Genomic DNA, 23992 nt, shown 5'->3' with positions numbered 1-23992 from the left:
TGTCCAAGCCTAATTTTTAACGTCTAATACTCAGCTGCAATTTTGAGGAAAAAAGTTTAGTGGAAGGAAAAAAAACAAGGCTTTCAAAGCTGAAAACACCCTGAATACAATTTTCCCAGCACCAGAAAAGCACCTTATTGGAAAAACCAGATGGCTTGCTGTTGCTCTCTGTGACCCGGTCAGACCGGGTCTCTTAACCTCTGCTTCTCATCGTCACATTTCTCTGATTCTTTAAATTATTCTTAGTATTTGGTAGAATTTCTTTTTAAAGCTATAATTTGTTTTGGCCTTAGCATTTAAACTTAACTGAAGTATAAAGTGTATCCTTACAGAAAGTTTTCATAATAATTTGGAATTTTGTCCCATTCCATCTGACAGAACAAACTGAGGTATGTTGGTCCTTTTTGTGAAATTATACATAAATTATGCTTCAAACCAAACATTTATGAGTTACTGTTGATTAGAAACTAATATAGAAGCAAACTGAATGTAGAAAGACAATAAAGTCAAATGGTTATTTGTGCAAAGTTTACTGTCCTATTAACCCTTCCTGTAAGTTTTCTTTTCTTTATCATCCACATCAAATGTATCGCAATAATGTTTTGTTTTTAAACTAATTTCAAATGGTATGTGATTTTGGTTATTTCTGTTAGATATTTGTTTAACGTCTTTTTATTCCTGCTGTATATGTATTCTTTAGGGACTTTAGGGTCGGCTTAACCTCTCCTGTACAGATGCATATGTTCTGCCTTGTTTCTTGTTTAAGAACTATAAATTTAAATAAATAAGGACTGCTTTGACTCGATTTTACTTTTATTTTGAAAGTGTCGCTCTTGTAATCACCTTGGTGCTTATTTTTATATGCCTTTTCCACTAACTCTTATTTTTGGATGTTATACGACAACTCACAAAGAAAGAAAAGACTTTTAAAACAACCAAAACTTTACTACGATTTTTTATAGATGTTCTGAACGTTTTTGTAACGACGATCTGCTGAACCGTTTCCGCTTGAAAGGTGGGTTATGTCCGGTCTGATTATAAGCTCATAAATTGAGGATTGTTTTGAGTATTTCAGATAAGATACAACCTTTAAGGTAAGTTTGTGGCTAAAGTGATTGCAGCTGGAGCTGGCCTGTCACACATTGGGTCAAAAATCAACACAGACACGGCTAGCATTAGCTTAGCTTGGTGCTAATTTATCGAAATGTTTTGGAACTTGCACCGAAAATGACAAACGGTTGTCACTTGATTTATTGCTCTGTCTTTTAAAGTTGTTAAGAATAAAAGTCCAAACTACTAAGGTCAGTTTTTACGCTTATGTTATTACGTTTACCAGCAGCTAGAGCGGGCTTTACACTATTTAAGCTTTTAAAGTGGGTCAGTTGTTAGTTTAGCTGCTGTTAGCTAGCCTCTAACAACGTCTGGCTAATCAGTGGGAAAAGCCGTAAAATAAATGCATCTTTTGTTGAAGCATCATGTTCTCACACAGAAAATATATGAACATTACAAACTTTAACGCGAGTATGTTAATGTAGTCTGGGGCACACACACAGAGGGATATTTCACCATTCCACCTCCTTGAAAAATATCTCGATGAGGTTGTTTTTTTTTCTATAAAGTTTAATAATTTTGGAGTTGATTTGGCTTTATGTTTTAATTCTGACCCAATCATGACTCACTCTCTATTTTCTGGGAGAATGTACCATATTTTCTAATGATGTAGGATTTCTAATACTCTGTAACGAGGTTCTCTGGACCTTAGGAACAAAATAAAAGACCCACAAAATCACATCCTGATTGTTTTGTTTATAGAAATCTTTGGGTAGCATACCCAAAGATTGTACACTGGTATGATATGTTTTTACTGTAGTTAAAGTAAGAAGTAGCTGACTAAGAAATTACTCAAGAGTAAAAAAGTATTTGATAAAAAAGTATGAGTGCCTGATTAGAATGTCTAATTTAATATTTAAAAATTCAGTCATCAGACAGACAAAAATATAGTTATGTGCAAGTCCTGGTATTTCACCATAAATCTCATTAAACCAATATTTACTGTATATTTGTTAGAACAGGGTAAAGTGCTTCCACTGACAAAATATAATATTTACTATATTTTTTTTATCCTGACGTTATTCAGCAGACAGAAAATAACAACAAAGCTGGTGTAAAAACAAGATGTCTCCTGAATTTTTTCATTCAGTAAAGTTATTCTGTAGGTAGAAATCCAAAACTTCTGCTCAAGTAAAATTAACTATACTTCATTATATTAAAAGATACAGTGCAGAAAAAGTATATTTTTCCCAAAAAACAACTCAAGTAATTGTAAATGGTTATAGGGAGACGCTGACATGGCAGAGAGGGAGGCAGGCATGGAGGAGGACGCAGGAAATCTGCCGGCCAGACATGGCAATGACGGAGAGGAAGACCGCAGGAGGCTTTTCGGGATGGTGGATGAGGACGAACAGCCGGGGGACGAAGACGAACTGCTGGGGGACGAAGATGACGAAGAAGCGGAGGCGCCAGAGTCTGTTGAGCTGGACGCTCCGGCAGAGCGCAGCGGCCACATTGCTGTCATTGATAGAAATATCATGTATGTGTGGGGCGGATACAAGGTAGGAGCTGAACCACGTAATCACACTTTAAGTCATTATTTTTAGTTTCTAAATCATATTCTCTTTTGTTTTTTTAAACAAGAATGGCCAAAATCATGGATTCGTTGACTTGTACCTGCCCAAAAATGAGGTGTGGACCTACAACATGGAGTCAGGAGTTTGGTGAGGAAATAAAGGGTGAACTTCCTGTCGTCATTTCTATGGATGCTGCAGTTAAATAAAAACGGTTGCATGTCTGCAGGATGAAGCATGTCACCGAAGGGAACCTGCACTCCATGTCCGGCAGCTGCGGGACGTGTCTGGATGGGGTCCTGTACCTGTTCGGGGGGCATCATGCCAGAGGAAACACAAACAGGGTATGCTGAGAGAACAATTAATCAGTTCATCCCATCATAAGTTAAAACCAGCTCAATAATTTCCATTTCCATGATTGCTTTTCTCGTTTCTTTCATCCAAAAACTGAATGATGAAAGTCTTCAGTCTGGCGCTTTGGTCTGATCTTACCTTGTGCTTTTTGGAGAATCCTTTCACTTGCAGAGATTTCAGTCTCTATTTTATTTGTTGTTTTGTTTATATTTAAAATGTCTTTCAGTGCCATTGTTAAATGTTTGTTAAAAATGAAAGTTTATTCATCTTTAAGAGGGTGCACCTGCATTATTATGCCAGTACTATTATATTTCTTAAAATGGTCTGAAAAGAATATCATTTATCGCAGTAACTTCTGGGCCAAACTGTGTTGTCATGAAAGGCCTTGTTGAGTGTTTAAATGCAGCACTGGTCCTGTTCCAGATCTACCGTCTGCCTCTGAGGGCGCCCAGCCTGGTGTGGGAGGAAATGAGGGACCTGAAAGGACTTCCTCCGTCCTCCAAGGACAAGCTGGGATGCTGGGTCCACAAGAACAGGTGACGTCTTCCTTCCCTGGCCGTGTTATCGGGTTTGTTTCTCCAGGAAGGTTTGATGATGAGATTCCTTTATCTTTTATATTTGCAGACTGATTTTCTTCGGCGGGTACGGCTACACTCCACAGGGATCTCACCTAGGGGCTTTCGAGACCGATGAAACGTCTTCTGTTTTGGTCTGTAAACGAATGACAGCATCAAACGTAGAAGTCAGGATCCTCCTTTTGCAGAGGCTCTTTGAATGTTGACGTATTTATTTTTATTTCCTGCATCAGTGGGAGGGTCCTAAACGAGGCTGGAACAACCACATCCATGTCCTGGACCTGGAGACGTCAGCATGGAGTCAGCCCATCACTCAGGTGAAGACGCGCAGCAGCGCCACCTTATGGGCATTAATGGAAACTGGGGATGAACGGTGCGTCTGCAGCGACACCTGCAGAGATAGAAGAAACGAATAATGAAATGAATACAAAAAAATTAATAAATAAAAATGAAGAAAGATAAAGAGAAAAAGAATCAAGAAAAAAGTGAAAAAAATCAAGTGTAAGTAAAAAAACTCTGACATTTATTTATATAGACCAGAGCATCGAAGTCGACCCGGGTTTCATACAGATCCATTAAAAAGCCACTGTAGTGATTGGGTGGTTCTGAGTGGTTCTGAGTGGTTCTGAGTGGTTCTGGGTGGTTCTGGGTGGTTCTGTGTGGTTCTGAGTGGTTTTGTGTGGTTCTGAGTGGTTCTGGGTGGTTCTGGGTGGTTCTGTGTGGTTCTGAGTGGTTTTGTGTGGTTCTGAGTGGTTCTGGGTGATTCTGGGTGGTTCTGAGTGGTTCTGTGTGGTTCTGGGTGGTTCTGAGTGGTTTTGTGTGGTTCTGAGTGGTTTTGTGTGGTTCTGAGTGGTTCTGGGTGATTCTGAGTGGTTCTGGGTGATTCTGAGTGGTTCTGGGTGGTTCTGAGTGGTTTTGTGTGGTTCTGAGTGGTTTTGGGTGGTTCTGGGTGGTTCTGAGTGGTTTTGTGTGTTTGGTTCTGGGTGGTTCTGATGGTCCTGTCGCTGTGTTTCAGGGCAACACGCCGTCCCCCAGAGCAGCTCACGCCTGTGCCACCGTAGGAAACAGAGGTTACGTGTTCGGAGGGCGGTTCAAGGTGAGCTCTGCTCTGATCCGTTCAGTCTGTGTGCTTTCTGGCTTTCTTTATCCACAACACTTTTATTACAGTTAAGGTCATAAATCCTTCAGATGAACCATTTTAAACAGTCTGAGCTGAAGGTTTAAGGGAATGTTTAGTCTGAATTATGTAAAAATAGTCAAGTTGAGTCACAGAAATGCTAACATTCAATATATTTTGTTCCCAAACACTTTTATTGTTTTTCTCCAGAATTACAGACTGAATGATTTGTACTACATCAACCTGGAGACGTGGGAGTGGCACGAAATGTAAGTCTGAACCTGGGCTGTGATCACAACTAGTGATTATTTTAGTTATCGATTAATCTATTAATAAGAAAAGTTGCCACATTTTTGCTGATTATTCATGTACACCTTTTATATATATTAACACAAATAAATGATTCAGTTAATTGTTTTATGTCCTAAAATACAATAACAGCAGCTTGATTATTTGTTGAAAAAAAAAAGCATCTTCAGGAAAAAAACATCAACATTTGTATTTTTTGTTTTTAGTTTGAAATGTAATATTACAACACTGGGTCTCATTCTTGTTCAGATTTTAGTTAAAGATGTTTAATTTCTGTAAAAATCAGGCAGATTAGACATCGGTTTGGAACAGAAATGAAATCTGAATTAATCAGCTTCTCTTGATTTGTTTTCTTGGTAATAAAAGGAGAAAATGACCCATTGTGACCCGTCTTGACTCATTCTGACCCGTCTTGACCCATTGTGACCCGTCTTGACTCATTCTGACCCGTCTTGACCCATTCTGACCCGTCTTGACCCATTCTGACCCATTCTGACCCATCTTGACCCATTCTGACCCATTCTGACCCGTCTTGACTCATTCTGACCCGTTTTGTTTTTTTTCTGCAGGGGCGTTCCTCAGAATCCTGTGGGCCGGTCCTGGCATTCCTTCACTCCGGTTTCACCAGATCACATCTTCCTGTTTGGAGGTTTCACCACACAGAGAGAAACGCTCAGTGAGTTTTGTGTTTGGGTTCCCAGGCTGAGCGATCGTTTGAACAGGAAGTTGTTCTGAATCGCTGTACCTCTCCTCCAGGTGACGCGTGGCTTTACTGCATCAGCAGGAACGAGTGGAGGCCGTTCAAGCACAGCTACACAAAGAGCCCCAGGTAAGTATCCTGTCCTGCTGAATGCCACTGTGCCCATCGCCGCACTACTGAACGCCTCTCTCTCTCTCTCTCTGCGCTGCAGGCTGTGGCACACGGCATGTTCTGGGCCGGACGGCGAGGTGTTCGTGTTTGGAGGCTGCGCCAACAACCTGCTGTCTCATGAGAGAGCTGTAAGCTGAAAAACCTCCAGGTTATGACCACTTCCTGTTTCAGACTGCCTCTCATCCTGTTTTCCTCCTCCGACAGGCTCACAGCAACGAGCTGCTAATTTTTAACGTCCAGCCCAAATCGTTAGTCGGGTGAGTACTTAAAGCTTCAGGAAGTAACTTTTATTAAAATACGGTTTTCACATTTTTATTAAAGGGCGGTATGATGTGAAATCAACTTATTTGAACTTTTGATCACATTTTAACTTTATTCCCTCATCAGAAACATTCCTTGATTCTTTCATGCATGTTTGAGAAATCATTTAATCACCATGGCAACCATTCAGCTGTTCAAAATGCCTGATGGTACCTAGCCCCGCCTTCCAGACACAGCTCCTCCTATGAGCTGCTGCTTCTGAGCTTCTGCCTGTCAGAGCAGCCCTCCCCCACTCTGCTCCTTCAGACTAGCCAGTAGCAATTAGCAAACACCTGGTGGAACAGCTGAGCTGCTTTAAGGAGCCACTTCTCAGAGCAACACTGGAAAAAACATTTAGGTGATGACGTCCTGAAAGAGCAGGAGTTTTTAAAGAGACAGAGGCCCAATTTCAAGGCATTAAATTATGAAATCTAATTTTTTTTTTTTTAAACAACCAATCAGAGCCAGCAGGCGGGTGTAAGCGCTGTCAGTCAACTCATAAACATGCTGTGAAATGTGTTAATGGCAGAGAGTCAATTCATCCTTGCAGGAAAACCGCTATCAGTGGCCATGCTAACTAGCATCAACTTTCCTAACAGGCGTTATGATCGACAGCGCTAAGACCCGCCTCCTGGCTCTGATTGGTTGTTTCTAGTCTAGGAGATGCATTTTTTTCTGTCTCATTCTATACTTTAACAGTTTCAACTAATTTGTAAAAATAATTTTTATAAAAGTTGCAGCTTTGAAGCAGCAGGAAGTGGGTTTGTTTTAGCCGCTAACGAGCCTGTGCTCCTCAGGTTCTGCATGGAGGCGATTCTGCAGCACCGGGAGAAGCTGTCCTCTCACTGGGACTGCCTGCCCAAACACCTGCTGCACAGCCTGAAGCAGAGGATGTCCCGGGTCAACACGCTGGGCTCCTAGAGCCGGGCAGGACCCACCAGCTCGCTCTGCCCGGACCGCTAACGTGAATTAAAACGACAAGCAGAAAGAATCTGTTTTCCATTTCTGATGATGCGCCCAGTTATTTCCCTGCACAGCCAGGAGAACATCTGGAATCTCACCAAAACTTTCAGAAACGGGCCGACCAATCAGGACGGCCCTTAGAATCAACCTGCTTTCTGCCCGGCAACAGCTGGCCTCAGAGGCAGCTGCAGCTGGAAAACAGATGATTAAAGGCGAGGAAAGGAAAAAACAAACTGTGGTTTAAAGTTCAGATATGGTTCTGGTTCTGAGGTCAGCTTTTCATTCGACCAAAATGGTCTAGAAGAAATAACTCCACATGCAGCTGACTATTAGGGCCAGACTAAGATTTATTTTTTTTAATTACGAGGGTAAAGTTATAAGATTACCAGAAGAAAGTCGTAAAATTACTAGAAAAAGATTGAAAAAGGTTTGTTGTCCAGATCAGTTTGTGATTCTAGTTTTCAATTGTTTCAAAGTTCTGCTACTGATAAAAGATGAACTTTTTTCTTTATTTGTAAAACCGATAAAGTATAACTTCACAAGATGCTCAGTATTCTTCATCTTAATTTATTTTTTTGTGTTGACGTTATAAAATTGCTAGTTTATTCTCATTATCTTGACTCATTGGCTTTTTTTCTCATTACTTAAATCTTGTAACATTATGACTTTATTCTCGTATGAATTTCCATATATTTTTCTAATGTCACAACTTTTTGCTCATAACTTCAATATTTTTCTTATCCTTGCACCAATACTTGGTTGTACTCCTCTGCAGTCATAAAACCATCATTTCTTCTGGATTTTTAAACGTCAGAAGGTACAAATAAATATTTTGAAGCTTCCAGAACCTTTTAAATCCAAACCTGTGAGCTTTTTGGCTTCTGCTGACTCAGAAAGGTCTCCTCTGCTTCCTTCTCAACCCGAACAGGAACTCTAAGAAAACCACTGAAATGTGTGTACATCTTTAAGTTAGCTTCATGCAAATGTAAAATAAAAATCTAGAGGTCTGTTTTTAAATGTCCATTTTGTTTGAACACTAAAAATGAGCAGAACGGCTGGGATTATTTAGCAGCAGGTTACCTGGCTTCAGGTAATTCTGCTTCAGTTCTCGATCCGGTGGAACCAGACAGAAACCACCTGCTGGTTCTGATCCGTCTGTACAGCTGTAAATAAAATGGCTCCTCTGATCTCGTTGCACTGAAACGACGCTGTCAGTTTGGCTTCGTTTGCACAAAATTACCTCCTGTAATTGTTGATAATGCAAGATTGTATCCAAATAAAATGAAAACTACAAATCGAGTCAGATTTTTATTCCTAATATTTTTGTAAATGGAATCAGAACAATCTTTACAATTGAAGCTCCTAACCCCTCAGCGGAGCGGCCAGGATCTGGACGGGTTCACTTCCTCTTGGCAGCCAGCAGGTTTGGTGCCGACACCTTCACCTTCCCTGGCATGTTCCTGGAGAGGTCCGCGTCCTGAAACAGAACCGGACAGACTGAGACCCGGACCAACAGAACCGGACAGACTGAGACCCGGACCAACAGAACCACTGACCCGGTGTGTTTATAGCTACACTATTGATGCATAAAGGGACCAAGAAGGTGCAAATTTTAACCACCAAGCGGCTCGGCTGTAACGGGTTGGACCTTCAGAACAGAACCAGGGTTTAACAACAGATTCTGGTTCTCAGTGTTAATCACATTTTAAAATAAACTCAGTTCTCTTTATAATAAAAATTTGTTACATGATTTAACAAAAATACAAACATAAAATGTTAGATATTTATATACCTACAATAAATTATTCAATAAATATAAAACATCTAGTTAAATGTATATATTTGCTGAATAAATTAAAAAATATGTTGTAAAAAACGTGTAGAAATATGAATGTTATATGTGAAGAAAAACTTAACAGATCTAACAGATGTAAATATTTGTTAAGTTGAAAAAATGTGAGGTTACAGATCTGTGAGGTTTTCCTTCCTGCTGGAGTTTTGGGTATTTTTACCTTGACGCTGCGGAACAGGTCCTTCTCCCGGGCTGAAGCGTCTTTAGCCTTGATGAAGCTGAGCACCGCCGTCCGAGCCGCTTGAAAACAGAAAACGTCACGTCAGCACTGAGCCTCGACCTGCAGGAATCATCCGGGATCGTTTCTACCTTTTCCTTTCTTCTGAGAGCCTGGAGTCAGCTTCACTTTGTGTCTGCGGACAACAGAAGCACCATCACACCGAGGCCGTAGCTCTGAGGACGGCTTGGACAGTTTGGACACCTACTTATAGTTGGACAGGGCGGTGTAGGGGGCGCAGACGGGGACGGCGAACAGCAGGATGTCGTCGGGGTGCGGCTGGCCGCTCAGAGACGTCAGCAGGTTTTCTGCTTCCTGTCGCCGGGAGACAGGAAGCCAAGAGGATGAAGCTCCGACTGGCAGCGTTTACTCACCTGAGGCAGGAAGCTCACCTCCGCTCCGGCGTTGTCCTGGTCCGCCTCGTCTTCCTGCAGGAAATTACATCACTGCTGAGTCAGGAAGCAACTAAACCCACATTCTGTTAGAGCTGGGTGATAAACTGATCATCGATTAGTCAAATTTTTGGTTTCCAGAGATTTAATTTTAGGACAATCTGGAGTTTTGGTGTTTCCATAGAGGCGGCCATCTTGTTTGAGAAACGTTTCACAGTTTGTGTTTATTTGGACTTTGAATTCAGATCAACAAAATACTAGAGCCAGGCTGAAATAGTTTTTTAATTATGAGAATAAAGCCACAATATTAAAAACAAATTAAGTCCTATTACAAGAATGAAGTCATAATATTATGATTTTATTTGATCAATATTTGTTTACCAGGTCAGATTTCTGATTTAAATCCATTTCCATCAAATTATTATAAACAGCAGAACTTTGAAACGATACTCTACACTGACTGAGCGGCCATGTTAGTCATGTTACAGCCTTTTTCACATTAAAACATATTTTTCTCTTAAATTTAAGCTGTTTCTTTATTCTGCTAATATTGTGACTTTTTCTCGTAATTAAACAGAAATTATCTGAATTATCCCTCATGCTGATCACAGAAGTTAATATTTTTTGTCATTTGTGTTTTCTACCTTCTCCTCCTGCTGCTGCTCTCCAGCCGGCTTCTCCTCTTCCTCCTCTTCCTCTCCTCTTCCTCCTTCCTGCTGAGGTTTCTTCTCGTCGGCGGCCATGTTTCGAGGTTTCTGCTGCGGTTTCAGCTGTGGTTTCCTGCCAGGCTCCTCCTTCCCTTTGCCCTTCCTTCCTTTCTTCCCTCTGTCCTTCTCCTCCTTGGCTGCCCCGGCAGACTGCAGGGCAGAAACGGGTCGGGCGTCAGCATCTGGGCCGCGTTGGAGCGGCGGCACACGGATGACCTTCCTCACCCCTAGCAGCTGCATCATCAGCTCCCGGTCCTCTTCATCCTGGTCCTTGTACTTCTCCTTGATCTTCTTCAGCTTGTTCTGTCCCAGCAGCAGGAATATTTCATTTTCCACCTGAGCGGTTCTGGTTCTGGTTCTGGTTCTGGTTCTGGTTCGGTGTTTGTCTCACCTTCTGGCCTCTCTTCAGTGGCTGCTGAGAAGAGCCTCCTCCACCTTTTGACCCCAGATCCACAGAGGAAACCTCCGACTTCTCCTCGCCGTCACAATCTTCCTGTTTCTGCTTCTTCTTCTTCTCCTCTCTAAACAAAAGAGGCAAAAACTTCTGAGCATCGTTAAATTAATCATTGTTAATAATAAATCAATTCCTTCTTTGAGCTTTCCCACACGTTTTCCCATCACAAAAATATATATTTTTAGGTTTTACGCTGCAAAAATACAAAATCAAGAGTTTAGTGTCTAGTTCACTTGAAATAAGACAAAACTAACCAAGTAACTTTTCAGCAAAACATCGAAGCTTGTTTTAAATAAATAAATCCTTACAATAATGAAAGAATGAGGATTTTTTCACTTGTAATTTTTGCCTTGTTATAATCAGTGTTAAGGATTTATAGATTTAAACAAGTTCCTAATTTTTGCAGAAAAGTTAGTTATTAGTTAGTTTTGTCTTATTTCAAGTGCACTAAAATATTACTAAATGAAACCAAAAATACTTGGTAAGATTTTGTGTTTTTGCAGTGCATGACAGACCAACACAAAGTTTATGGTGATAAAGAAAAAGAAGGAAATGATAAATGGTTTTAGTTTCAAACAGAAATCTCCTGCTTTTCCCTTTGAATGTTATAAATACGTCGTAGAACCTCCTTTTGCTGCAAACTGAAACTTTTGCACATTCTTCATAAGAAAATACACCCACTCGACATCTTTTGAGGTTGTTACTTTGACTAGGCCATTCCAACTCATGAATCTACATAAAGAAAAAGTTTGGAGTGAAAATATGTTTTCAGATTTTTACTGTTTGTTTTTGTTTTTAGAAAATCTAATTGAGTTAAAACAACCTGATTAATATTTAATTATTTTGTCCAGATGTTAAATTACACATGTACACGTTTGAGGCGTGATAAAAACCCAGAGGTATTTCTGAAATAATCTGGCATTTTTATGCACATTTCCAAACCTGAACAGGTTCAAACTCTAAGTTTAGGTTAAAAAAATCTGAACAAAAATCAATATTTGTGCTTTTCTTGGTTTAAAATGTTGTAGTGTAACAACACCGGGGGTTACAGGTTTAAATAAGAAAATAAACATTTTATTGCTTAAAATGCAATAACAGAAATACTTTAGTGAATGTTTGATCATTAGTAGCAAAGGATGAATCTGCAGCTCAAAATACTTTAAAAAATGAGAAAATCTGAGGCCTGTTTACTGAACATTAACTCTGGATAGAACAGATTTAAGCTTTTTTATCTTAAATACAAACTGAGCTCACCTCCTCTGCCTGGCGCTCATGTGTTTCTTCCCTTGTGAATCCACTTCAACCTGAAGGAACAAAACATCAGGAATTAAATAAAATAACCCGATAAAACACCTGGAGGAGAGGAAAAGGTGCAGATATCTGCCTGAGTCGTCGTTTCGTTCTTGAAGCTGGGATTGTGAGCCATCCTAGAAACGAGGAAGAACGATTTGTTGTTTCCTTCGCGTTCATGCAGGAAGAAAGGAGAACTTCCTGTTTGGACGGAGACGCTACCTGATTGGCTGTAAGTGGGAGAGGGAGATGGCGGTGTCTGGAAAGCTGAACTGGTCGCTCTTCGTCTCGTCTTCCACGCCGCTGTCTTCGTCGTTCCCGTCGTCCTCCATGTCGCCCGGCTGCGCGGCGGCGGCCATTTCTGCTTCTTTATGGCTCTCCGCCTCGTCTGCTGCTCTGCCCTGGTCTTCATTACTGCTGTCGTCTCCTAGGAAACGAGGAGGAAACGAGTCCAGCAGCTTTTCAAAAGCGACATAAATCATTAAAAACGTTTGAAATTTAGATGAAAACCAAGTTAAAAAAATCTCCGTCTTCATGAGTGAAATTGTCATTTAAAAACTGATTTTTATATTACCAGTTTATCTGATAATAAAATGAGTTTGGATCTGAAACATTCGTCTTGGTACCGATAAGCTCCTCCCCTTCCTCCAGCAGCTCAGCAGCTCTCGATGTCACTTCCTCCAGGTCTTCCTCCACCGTTTTCACCTTTCGCTCGCCGCGGTGCCGAAACACGCTCTGCTCATCCACCTGTCAACCAATCAGAGGAGCAGGTGGGAACCGGAAAGACCCCGCGTGACCCCAGGCGACTCCACGTGACCCTGTGTGACCCCAGGCGACTCCACGTGACCCTGTGTGACCCCAGGCGACTCCACGTGACCCCGTGTGACCCCAGGCGACTCCATGTGACCCCGTGTGACCCCAGGCAACTCCACGTGACCCAGTGTGACCCCAGGCGACTCCACGTGACCCTGTGTGACCCCAGGCGACTCCACGTGACCCCAGGCGACTCCACGTGACCCCGTGTGACCCCAGGCGACTCCATTGACCCTGTGTGACCCCGTGTGACCCCAGGCGACTCCACGTGACCCTGCGTGACCCCAGGCGACTCCACGTGACCCCAGGCGACTCCATGTGACCCCGTGTGACCCCAGGCGACTCCATGTGACCCTGTGTGACCCTGTGTGACCCCAGGCAACTCCACGTGACCCTGTGTGACCCCGTGTGACCCCATGTGACCCTGTGTGACCCCATGTGACCCCAGGCGACTCCATGTGACCCTGTGTGACCCCGTGTGACCCCATGTGACCCCAGGCAACTCCACGTGACCCTGTGTGACCCCAGGCGACTCCATTGACCCTGTGTGACCCTGTGTGACCCCATGTGACCCCAGGCAACTCCACGTGACCCTGTGTGACCCCAGGCGACTCCATTGACCCTGTGTGACCCCATGTGACCCCAGGCAACTCCACGTGACCCTGTGTGACCCCAGGCGACTCCATTGACCCTGTGTGACCCTGTGTGACCCCAGGCAACTCCACGTGACCCTGTGTGACCCCGTGTGACCCCATGTGACCCCAGGCGACTCCATGTGACCCTAGCCCTTGCTTACCTTAAACAGGAAGCCAAAGCCCATGATCAGGTAGGATGGAGGAAGGAAGTTTTTCTTCCCTGAACAGCAAAAATTAGAAAAAAAGCAAATAAATTTTCCAGGTAAATTTATTTGCTGCTCATTGTAGCAAACAGGAAGTGATGGTATTATGGACAGGAAGTGATGAAGGCTCGTACCTCTGATCATGAAGCTTCCAGTGGTCAGATACTCTCCAGTGGGAGCCGTTTTAGACACCTGAAAAACACACACTTTAGATTTCATTTTTTACCAATATCATTTTTGTTTTTAATGTTTTAGGAAAATTAAAAATGTTTTTATTTTAATTTCTAAACTGCAGCCAATTTCTGGGTTTATTTCCATTAATTTACATGCTTGCAGATATATATAAAAAAAAACAATAATAAAATATTTTTTATTTTTTATTATCTTCAACAGCAGAGGTCTTTTCTTTATTTCACATTTTTAGTTTAAAGTTTGAATACAGAGATGAGGCATGGCTGCCTTTTAAAACAATGAGAATAAAGTCAGTACGACTTTGTTTTCATAATTTTGTGAGTTTATTCTTAAATAAATAAATTATATATATATATATATATATATATATATATATATACACACACACACACGTGTGTGTGTGTGTGTGTGTGTGTGTGTTATTATGACTTTATTCTCAAAGCAGTTTATACTCATGATTTTAAATTCTTGTACAACTTTTTGTAGCATTACGGTTTTATTCTTGTAATATATTTTTTCTTGGTATGGCTCTAATACTCTGTCATAATATTTAAAGACAATTTTGAATTTTTAAAAATATATCTCACGACCCCTGCAGACCCCCACCTTGAAGGCCTCTGCTCTACATAATTAATAATAAACTGTTTACTTGAGAGGTGACAAGTTAGCAACCTGCTAACAAGGTTTACAAACTGTGTTAGTGGAAAGTTGAGTGGAAGGAAAACCTTCAGTAACTGCAGCTTTTACAGGATTCTGAAGCATAAAGTCGTTATTTTCTGGGTGAGAATCGACTAACCTGATGGTGGTGGACCCACCAGGCGCTGGTGATAATCTTGGCATCCCAGGCAGCGCTGTAGCAGACGGCCATGGTGGCGGCTTCGGTCAGCGTCCTGGGAGGAACGGCATCGCCTGAGGAAGAGGAGGAGAGGCGATGAAGATGCTTCGGCTAAAAACAAGAAGAAGAAAACTGAGCCGAGGAGACGGGCCGGCAGACAGAACCTGACGGGTTCTTGATGACGCAGCTGGTCGCTCCATGCAGATCAGCGTGGACGTAGATGTCACCTGCAGGAGGTCAGAGGCCAGAGCTGCAGGTCAGAGCCACAGGTCAGAGGTCAGAGGTCAGGCAGACGCCCCGGCAGGCGGCCTCACCTGAGCGAAGGTAGCGCTTGACGATCATCTCGTTCTGCTGCTGGTCCCTCCCTGCGATCACCAGGTAGTTCTCAGAGCTGATGAACCACAGGAACTTCTCAAACCTGAGGAACGGAGGAAAACGGCCGGTTGATCGAGTTTCTCCAGAATATTCACGCTTTAACGTTTCACATCCAGAAACCTTCAGGGCTTTTCTGGGATCTAATGTGATCGACCAACGCAACGTGGAGCAAAACTGAAGGGGAAGGAAAGAAACGCACCTTTTATTTCTACGACTTTATTCAAATATTATGACTTGATTCTCATGTTTTTATAATTTTATGCTGGTAACTTTATTCACATATTTTTCATACTTTAATATTGTACTATTACTTCATTCATATATTAAGACTTAATTCTGGTAATATTTTGACATTATTTTTATATTATTACAACTTTATTGTCGTATAACAACTCGTAATAATACGACTTTATTCTAGTAATGACTTTCCTAGTGTCATGACTATTGTACAATATCTCATATTTTTGTTAATATATTCTACTGATTGATTGATTGATTGATTGATTTCTCATATTATTCAGATTTTTCTCTCATATTACTGCGAGCCAGGTTCAGAACAATAATAATAATTTCTAGCCTGTCTTTAATACTTATAAATAAATGCAAACGTCTCTGTTTTTATTCATAAAAACTTTTAAAAGTGTATTTGTGATTTTCCTGCTGCGCTCCGTGTCGTCGTCATGTGAAATGTTTCCAGAACTCGTCGACCCACCAGTAGACCTTCCGGGCTTTCTGGATGGTGGTGACAGTCTGGACTTCCTTCAGGGTTTGCTGCGTTTTCTTCTCTGCAGATTTCATGGCCTGAACAATTTAAAAGGGTCGAAGGTCAGAGTAAATACGATTACAGATTAAATCATAGTTTTATTAGCAGCTTCCCCACCTTGCCTGCAGCTTCGATGGTTTTCTGCTCCTTTTTCTCAGCGCTGCGTTTGTGGTCGTAGTATCTGAAAGTAACAATAAAACTTCATCCAGCTGAAGGATTTTAAGGATTTTAATTATAAATCCTGAATTTTCTGAGCGGTTTGCTCCAGATGAACCTCTTGGCGTTGGCGTACGCCGACAGGCCCAGATCCACATCCACCAGCATCGGCTTGTTCCTCTGCAGCTTCCTGTTCTGCCCTTTATTCTTGTTTTTCTTTCCTTTCTCCTCCACTCTGATCTTCTCCTCCTCTTCCTCCTGCTCTTCATCAGAAACGTAGGGATTTCTGTGGAAATGACGGCGGAGGTGAGTGCGTTCCTGTAAAGCGGGCGTTGGTCTGCAGATCAGCAGCAGCGTACTTCAGCAGCATGGTGATGTGGTTGGTTTGCAGCTTCAGCTCCTTGATGGCGCAGGCCACCGGGTCGCCAGACGCCTGCGCTTCCTTCACGATGGTGCCGATTTCCGTCCAGTCCACCTGATTGGCCAGCGCGCTGCGCACCACCTGCAGCGCCCGCTCCACCACCGCCAGGTTCATCTCCACCAGCTCGCCCTTCGCTCTGTCCACTTCCTGTCACACACATTCAGCTGAATCCATCCGCCGCACATTACAGACTAAAACAGGGGTGTCCAAAGTGAGGCCCGGGGGCCGTTTGAGGCCCTCGGAATGATTCCATGTGGCCCTTATTGGATTTGTAGAGTACAACTTGTCCCATTTTCTGCTTTCATTTTAATCTAAGAGTAAATACTACCACAAACATCCATAACTCTAGATAAGAGTTTTTGTTTTTAAACAGATTTGTTTAAAAGAACACATTGTTTTTCTAAGTGGGGCCTGTAGAGGGCGCAGTGGGGGCCTCAAAAGGTTGGAGGAAAAATGAGAAAAATAAAACGCAAAAATAAAAACAAATCTTAAATTCTTAGATTCTTCATAATTTTTATTTTCTGTTATTCAGTCTTTTTTAAATAAAATATAAGTTAAAATGATTTATTTAAATGTTTTTCTGATAGGCTGACAATCAAATTCATCAAAGCAAAAAATGAAAAGGTTTCTGACAAGAAAACGATCAAAAAACCATGAAAACTGTGGGAATAAAATAAAATCTGATGTGATTCATATGAAATATGAAATATTTTTATTATCTGGTTATTATTAAACATAATATTTAATAATAAAATTTTGGCCGCCTGAAATCAGACAGTTTGAGGTAGAAGTTATGCTAAATGAATGTAATAATTAGTGAAAAAATAACATAATAATAATAATGTTTCGCAGAGTTGTCTTTGGGTTTGGTTCCTGGCCAGAGCTTAATGCTCTTTGGGGAAAAGTTTGGACACCCCTGACATAAAAATCATCCAAACTGACATTTAAATGCTTTTTATACAGAAAGCAGGACATTTGTTGTCATTAAAATATTCAGCTTTTAGTTGGTTTTTAGAATTGTTGACTTCTCTTAGCTTTACAGCTGTGGTTCCAGTTCCATAAAGTTTGTACACCCCTGGCCTGAGAGGAGCCTGTTTTACCTGCGCTTGGTGCAGCGCCTCCAGCCGCTGCTCATGGTCCTTCTTCACGTTCTCCAGCTTCTTCAGAGCCTGCTTCTCCTGCTGCAGGGCCTTCATGTCGATCTTCTGGCTCTCCATCTTGGAAAAAAACTCATCCACCGCCTGCAGACAAACGACTTCTGTCAGCGTTCTCTCTTCACGGCAGGAAGTTATCGATCAGGTGATACCGGCCTTGTCGAACGTCTCAAACTCCAGATGGGGGCTGTTGGTGTGCTGGGCGAAGAGGAACGGGTGGAACTCGTCGTACCTGAGAGGGGAAAACGTTACTGGAGCGAACTGAAGGAAAGCGACCAGCAGGGAGGAAACGTACGTCAGGAGATCTTCGCCGGGTTTCCCAGGAGCCAAGCTGGGTTTCTTCTCCCTCTTCTGAATGATGAAACCCTAAATACAGCAGAAAAACTGTATGAATGGAAAATATGGAACCAAGAAGTACAAGGCCTAAGAAAACACTGAAACTTTTCACATTTCATGAGGTTACAATATTTATTTATTCATGAGACAGACCAACACAAAGTGGGACATACATTTTAATAACAAATCAAAATGTGAGCTACAATAAAATGCTTTAAATCAAAGGTCTTCAACATGGGGGTGGCAACCCATTGGAGGGCCGCAGCAGTCCTGCAGGAGGGTCAGAAGATTTCTGATTAATTAGATATTTGTGTTTATTTAAAAAAAAATCAAAGTTATGTCTTTAAATATACACTAACTTGAATCCACACATAAACTGATAAAAGGAACAATAAAAACGTATTTCAGTCAGAATTAAAATATTTTAGCAAAAATCGGCTGATTATACTGAAAATAGACAGACTCTCAGCAGGACGTTATTTTTTACTCACTTTTCCGCTGAATTTCTCCGTTTTGTCCATGTACGTCTCAGCGAGCTGCAGAGCCTCCAGGACTTTAGGAGCAACTGAGAAACAAATGAAATAAAATGCAACTTGTTCACTGATGTGATGGAAGGAAAATTTGATGGAAGGAAAAAAGCAGACGGAAAGTTCCTACTGGCCCGGCGTACCTTCAGCGACGTCGGCCTGACTGTCGACTTTTAAGGAGCCTGGCAGGCCGGCTTCCATCAAACTGTGTTCAATCAGAGTGGCTCCGTAGGCTGGAGGGAAAATGACTTATTCTGTTAAATAATTAACAGATTTACAGCTGAATAAAACTCTTTTTCCTTCAGGATGGGAGAATAAAGTCAAGAATTTAGATTAACATTAAAGTTCAGCCTCAATCTGAAGAATCTGTAACGTAATGTCATGTTTCACGACTAAAACATTAATAAAAACAATATTTGTTTCTCTCTATTGGAACATTTAGCTAAATAATCATAACTTACCTAAAACTGGAAGTTTAGTCTAAGGCTGCAGATAATGATTAATTTAGACATTGATTTTTATTTTTTTGATTAACTGGATTTTAAAATTGCCAATTCTGCAGATTTTTAAGCCTTTTCTTGTACGATATTAATACTTTAAAAGATGCAAAATGTATGTACTATTTCTACAGTTTGAGTTTGTTGCTCTTTTACAAAAAAATTATTTTGTATTCTCCAGCTAACGATTGACTGATTGTTTTCTAAATTAATTAATAAGTAAAAAAAATCGATTAATCGCATTGAAAATTAAACGAATTTGATTATTTTCATTTATATAATAGTTTGTTTTTCTCTTTTTTTTAACCAAACCTGGAAAACAAAATTCTTCAGCCTGGTGATTGAAATTAAAGTTTATTAACCTTTCATTTCTAATGTGTACTGCGATTATTATATCAGTAACATTACTTGAAAAAAGTCTCATAACAACATTATCATTTATGGGACAATTTATCATCCAGGAAAATTAGCTACCGTAACTTTCAATCCCAGTTTAGATTATTGGAAAATGAGAAGAACTGTTTGTGTTTTAACCCAGAGTATGTAAATATCTGGTTCCAACTGAAAGTTTCCATAAATAATTACTGAATGAGTCTCTAGAAGATTAAGACACCAAGATTTGGACGAATACTCACGCAGATGAGGGTTCAGGACTTTCTTCACCTGTTCTCCATGTTGAGCTTTGCTCAGGATTTCTGACAGCCTGTAGGACATTTAGACGTGTTTCCATTGGTTATGGCTCAGTGGATTATGGGATGTTTATGACTGGCGCTACCTGTCCAGAGTGATGAGCGGTTCTGGCGGCCGGGCGCTCTCCACCGGGTACCGCTCCCTCACCGCTATCTTAACGTCTTCGGCCTCGGCGGTGCGAAACCTCAGCAGGTTCAGGATGGTGTACTCATGATCCGCCAGGATGATGTTACCCTGGTGGACAAACAGCCGGGTCAGCGTGTTCGGTACCAGCACCACACCTGTCGTGGTTCTGAAACTGTTCTGACCCTGTCGTAGAGTTCGACGATCAGGTGGTAGGCGGCTTCGTCGGAACCGAACTGGATGTCGACGATCCTGTCGATTCCCAGCTGCTTGACCTGAGTCAGCCGCCGGCCTTTCAGATGCTTCCGACACTACGGAGCAAAAACAGCTGCTTCCATTTTCAGATTCAACTCAGTGAAGGAAAAAACGATCAAATGTGGGAAATAATGACATTAAATATCCAAACTCACTCAAACACGGAAAAATAAAAACACAAACGCAGCTGCATTGAGTTAATGTTTGGATGTTACAAACTTCAGTGGATTTTACTGAACAACATGAATGAATGATTAATAATGAGAAGGAAATAGTTTCAACTCTGAGTCAACAGCTGCAGGTGTTTCTAACAGCTTTACATGTCTTTGGCTAAAAAAAAAAAAAAAAAGACATCTAATACTATAAATTGAGATATAATAACAAACATGTTTCTTTTTTGTTTTTTGAGATTTTTTTATTTAGCAATTTTTTGTTTATTCCTGAAATTCCCACAAAGAATTATAGTACAGTCACATACTACTACTACTAATAATAATAATAATATGCTTTACTTTATGTTAATAAAAAACATTGATGTTTGTGGTTGTAACTTTAAGGGGTATTAATAACCATGAATTGGTTGCTGAGGTTCTTACTTTCATAGCGAAGCCTGAAGGCATCATGTTCTTGGGCCATTCGAAGTCCGTAGAGTGAAAGCGGGTCCCGGACTCTATCAGCAGAACGGCTTTGCTGTCGGGCCTGAAACAGCAGCACAGCATGGGGTCAACCCTGCTCAACATGGTGGCCTAATGCCGGACATTAAACAAAACTCCAACCTGTTGCACTGTTACTGAGTGTTATTATCAATGTAGCTCAAATGGCTGGCTGTGGCAGAACATAGTGATAAAACTTCCCCTTAAACTGTTAAAATATTAATAAATAGTTCTGTCTGCAATTAATGAGGACTACTTGAAATTAAATATTTAATATCTTTTCACATTGTTATCATTTCAGACAAAAAATGCTTTGATTGATTGATACAATAATATTTAGACAACTTGTATTGTGAAAGTTAATGTGGCCACATAAAAACTTAAGGCGGGCAGGATTTGGCCCCCGGGCCTTAACTTTGACACAGGTGATCTACATAATGTGCTACAATGTACTTTTTGCGTTTATTTAAAATCAATTAAAGGTTTGAGATTTGTGCTTTGATTCATGAATCCTCTTGGATTAAGAAGCTTTTATATGTTCTGGTCTTGAGAAAGAAATGAGACAAAATCAGATCATTCTTAGTTAAATATTTGCCCTTATCAATAGCATTAGAAACAAAATGTTGCTTTTTATTTGTATTGATGTAGTCACGATAAACTATCAGAAACCCTTAACATATCAAGTAATAATTATAGCAAAGCAGACATCTCTGTAATAGTGTCATATTCTTTATAGCAAAGGCTCATAAAACTTGAGTTTTCTAGCTGTCCTTACTTTTGTAGACGGATCAAATATGTCTTATTGTCGATGTCATAAACGTTATTCACTCTCATGCCGATGTAGCTGGAAAGGAAAGACGATAAATAAATGAATGAGTGATCAACATGTGTAAATAAATCAACATTAGCCTTGTTAGCAGATGGCCATGTTAGCATTAGCTCCGGCTAACAACCGTCACCTACTTGGCATTGATCTCGGCAATAACTGCCCGGATGTCCACGGTGGTAAACCTGGTTTTCATGGTGAGTTAGATCCACGTTGAAGTTATGTTTGTAATGTAATGACTGAGAACGTTACATATCCGAAGCAGCAACAAGAAAATCATGCAGGGAGTTCTGCACATGCGCAAACACACAGGTGCGAGCGACCGCACAGTGCGTCAACGTCGACGCCATATTGTGAGGGTGAGGGGTATATTTGCGGAAACGTCCAAAAACATAGAGCAGGTGTTATGCTGGTTCAATAATAATAATAATAATAATAATAATAATAATAATAATAATAATAATAATAAAGATTAAAGGGTTTCAGGCTGAAACCACAGGTGTCTAACTCAAGGCCATAACCATTTATGTGACCCTGAAGGCTGTTATGTTGTTATGTTGACCCTGAAACGTTAACAGTTGTGTGCTTAAGTATAATTTAATCAGTCAAATCTGTTTTCATTTATATAGGACCAAATTATATCAATGTGGAAAGATAAAACTTGTTACATTTTAAGAAATACCAATCACAGAAAAACTACAATGTTTTAACAAATTGTTAACAAACAATGTGTTACCAACCGGCCCTTTGACGACATTCATGATCCTGATGCGACTCGAAATGAAAATGAGTTTGACATCCCTGCTTTAATCTAAACAGTTTATGATGTTTCATTTAATCTCAGTTATTACAATATTAATTCTAAAATCGGCATTTATATTTTATTTAAATATGACATAAATTTGTGTTTATTTTATACTGAAAACCCAACTCTGGTGTTTCCAAGGAGAACCTGCCACTCACAATATGGCAAACGCGCTAACGCCTTCCAACCCTTTAAGAGATTTTTACGGAAGCCTATTGGGTGCAAAAATGAAATGGTCCACGCCTTTTACTCGCATCAGTCAGCATCGGTGAATAGAAAGCTTTGTACCTGACATGACCGGGCGTCTGGGAGCGTAGTGCTGCTTTTATTCATCCAGTGAATGAGCCGCTTCCTTCCTGTAAACCAGCGGGCTCATGTTCTGCTCTTCACCTGTCTGTGTGCACCAATGATGCACTACTCCAACTGGCTCATTGACGTGAAGAACAGGGCAAGCCTGAGAAATGCGTGCAGGACAACCCCTGACACGGACTGGATTAACAGTGTGCGGAACTACGGCGTGGAAACCGTGAACAACCTGCAGCCCAATGAGAAAACGTCAGAGGCGCTGGTCACGAGCCACCTCTGGAGGAAAGGTAAGACCGCGAATAAAGGTTCGGTTCGGTCTAATATCTGGGCCTGCCGTGATTAACAAAGCTTATCCCGCAGGAGGGGGGTTATTGTGCCTTTATAGTGTAATATTTCCAGCCGAGGGTCCGGGCTGCTGCGGCGGTTAGACCTCCTGTCAGAGTTCCCGTCTCCTCCTCAGGTCAGCGCGGAGGGCGAAGGCGTGCTCCGTTACCAAGGCAACGGTCAGCTAACAGGGCGCAGCAGTGGGGCTAAGCTAGCTCCAATCAGACAATTTCCGCGTCTTTTTTAGAGTTTTTATGACATGTTCTATCTAGATACGCTGGCTATTGATACCAGACTAACATGCGCAAGGACACAATCAAAGGAATGCACTGTAAGTACAAAAAAAAAAAAAAAAAAAAAAGGCTGACCGGTTTATTTTTCATAATTTAACTGCTTGAAGTTTCTCGTTTTTACTTCAAATAATGCACGTTTCTGTATTGGAAGCAGATGAAGAGAAATACATAGATAAAGCGACAAAAACTAGTTTTGATTTTGTTTTTATTCAAAATTGAATATGAATTTTTGGTGAGTGTTCGCCCTCCTTTCTCTGGGGCAATAAAGCTGGGTGGGAAAGGTCGCTTTAAAAATAATAAAATGAATAAAATACAGTACAAATAATTTAGATTTCAACTTATAAATCTGCCTCAAAGTGACCAAGTGAGCATGTCATTCAGAACAAATTTGTCATAAGTTCAGGGATTTAAAGAATTATTTGATGTAGATGGGCAAATGTATTGTTTTACCTGGTAAAGATGTGTAAAAATCCTCAAAATAAACACATTTCGCAAAATCTAATCATGGATGTAGTGAATGAATGACTCAGTACCAAAATGTGACAAATCAGATAACCTGTGGTAAATTTTTGGCACCTCTGCTGTCAGTACTTTGGAGAACCAACAACAAATTGACCAGAGGTACAATATCTTTCTCACCAAACTCTTAAAAAAAAAAAAAAAAAAAGCTAAATCGTTTTTAATTAATTTAATGAACAGGACAATTAAATTGAGGTTTTTCAGGATTTGACCTGCTGATCAGAGCCAATGAGCTGAAAACGTGTGAACGCGTGATGGATTACACA

At 40.9% G+C, this 23992-nt stretch overlaps 3 protein-coding genes across 6 annotated transcripts in view; 2 read left to right on the top strand and 1 right to left on the bottom strand.

Annotated features, from left to right (window-relative positions):
• Nucleotides 1-820: 820 nt before the first annotated feature.
• Nucleotides 821-8408, top strand: klhdc2 (kelch domain containing 2). 3 transcript variants are annotated; one of them, XM_014969708.2, is made up of 14 exons: nucleotides 821-1015; nucleotides 2337-2612; nucleotides 2695-2774; nucleotides 2854-2968; nucleotides 3402-3514; nucleotides 3603-3687; nucleotides 3787-3870; nucleotides 4569-4649; nucleotides 4881-4939; nucleotides 5549-5655; nucleotides 5736-5808; nucleotides 5891-5978; nucleotides 6055-6107; nucleotides 6948-8408. In XM_014969708.2, the coding sequence occupies exons 2-14, from the start codon at nucleotides 2349-2351 to the stop codon at nucleotides 7069-7071; spliced, it is 1326 nt and encodes a 441-aa protein (XP_014825194.1). In that variant the 5' UTR covers nucleotides 821-1015; nucleotides 2337-2348; the 3' UTR covers nucleotides 7072-8408. The 3 variants fall into 3 exon arrangements, with proteins under 3 accessions (XP_014825194.1, XP_014825193.1, XP_014825195.1); XM_014969707.2 differs by having other exon boundaries at nucleotides 1007-1094; XM_014969709.2 differs by lacking the exon at nucleotides 821-1015 and adding an exon at nucleotides 1165-1301.
• On the bottom strand, nucleotides 8409-21792 carry nemf (nuclear export mediator factor). Its single transcript, XM_014969695.2, has 32 exons — nucleotides 21617-21792; nucleotides 21429-21497; nucleotides 20597-20699; nucleotides 19931-20056; nucleotides 19708-19856; nucleotides 19568-19635; nucleotides 18579-18668; nucleotides 18400-18473; nucleotides 17868-17938; nucleotides 17729-17804; nucleotides 17519-17659; nucleotides 16357-16565; nucleotides 16116-16283; nucleotides 15959-16022; nucleotides 15791-15879; nucleotides 15018-15121; nucleotides 14868-14930; nucleotides 14665-14777; nucleotides 13811-13868; nucleotides 13635-13693; nucleotides 12652-12772; nucleotides 12248-12452; nucleotides 12120-12162; nucleotides 11990-12039; nucleotides 10673-10802; nucleotides 10507-10584; nucleotides 10219-10431; nucleotides 9575-9610; nucleotides 9391-9497; nucleotides 9275-9318; nucleotides 9126-9205; nucleotides 8409-8590 (listed from the first exon to the last, which is right to left on the bottom strand). Exons 1-32 carry the CDS (start codon nucleotides 21673-21675, stop codon nucleotides 8513-8515), a joined length of 3138 nt encoding a protein of 1045 aa, XP_014825181.2. The 5' UTR covers nucleotides 21676-21792; the 3' UTR covers nucleotides 8409-8512.
• Nucleotides 21793-22543: 751 nt separating this feature from the next.
• Nucleotides 22544-23992, top strand: part of mok (MOK protein kinase) — a 9401-nt gene continuing 7952 nt past the window's right edge. For both annotated transcript variants that reach the window (XM_088002901.1, XM_088002900.1), the window contains exon 1: nucleotides 22544-22877. In XM_088002901.1, coding sequence (XP_087859027.1) covers nucleotides 22625-22877 — 253 coding nt within the window. In that variant the 5' untranslated portion in view covers nucleotides 22544-22624. The remainder of the gene's footprint in view (nucleotides 22878-23992) is intronic.

The sequence above is a fragment of the Poecilia mexicana genome, unplaced genomic scaffold, assembly GCF_051168715.1.
Source record: "Poecilia mexicana isolate PSO_F unplaced genomic scaffold, ASM5116871v1 scaffold_22, whole genome shotgun sequence".
Classification (NCBI taxonomy): Eukaryota; Metazoa; Chordata; class Actinopteri; order Cyprinodontiformes; family Poeciliidae; genus Poecilia; species Poecilia mexicana.
The sequence above is the reverse complement of the archived record's forward strand: the minus strand, read 5'-3'. Positions and strand labels throughout refer to the sequence as shown.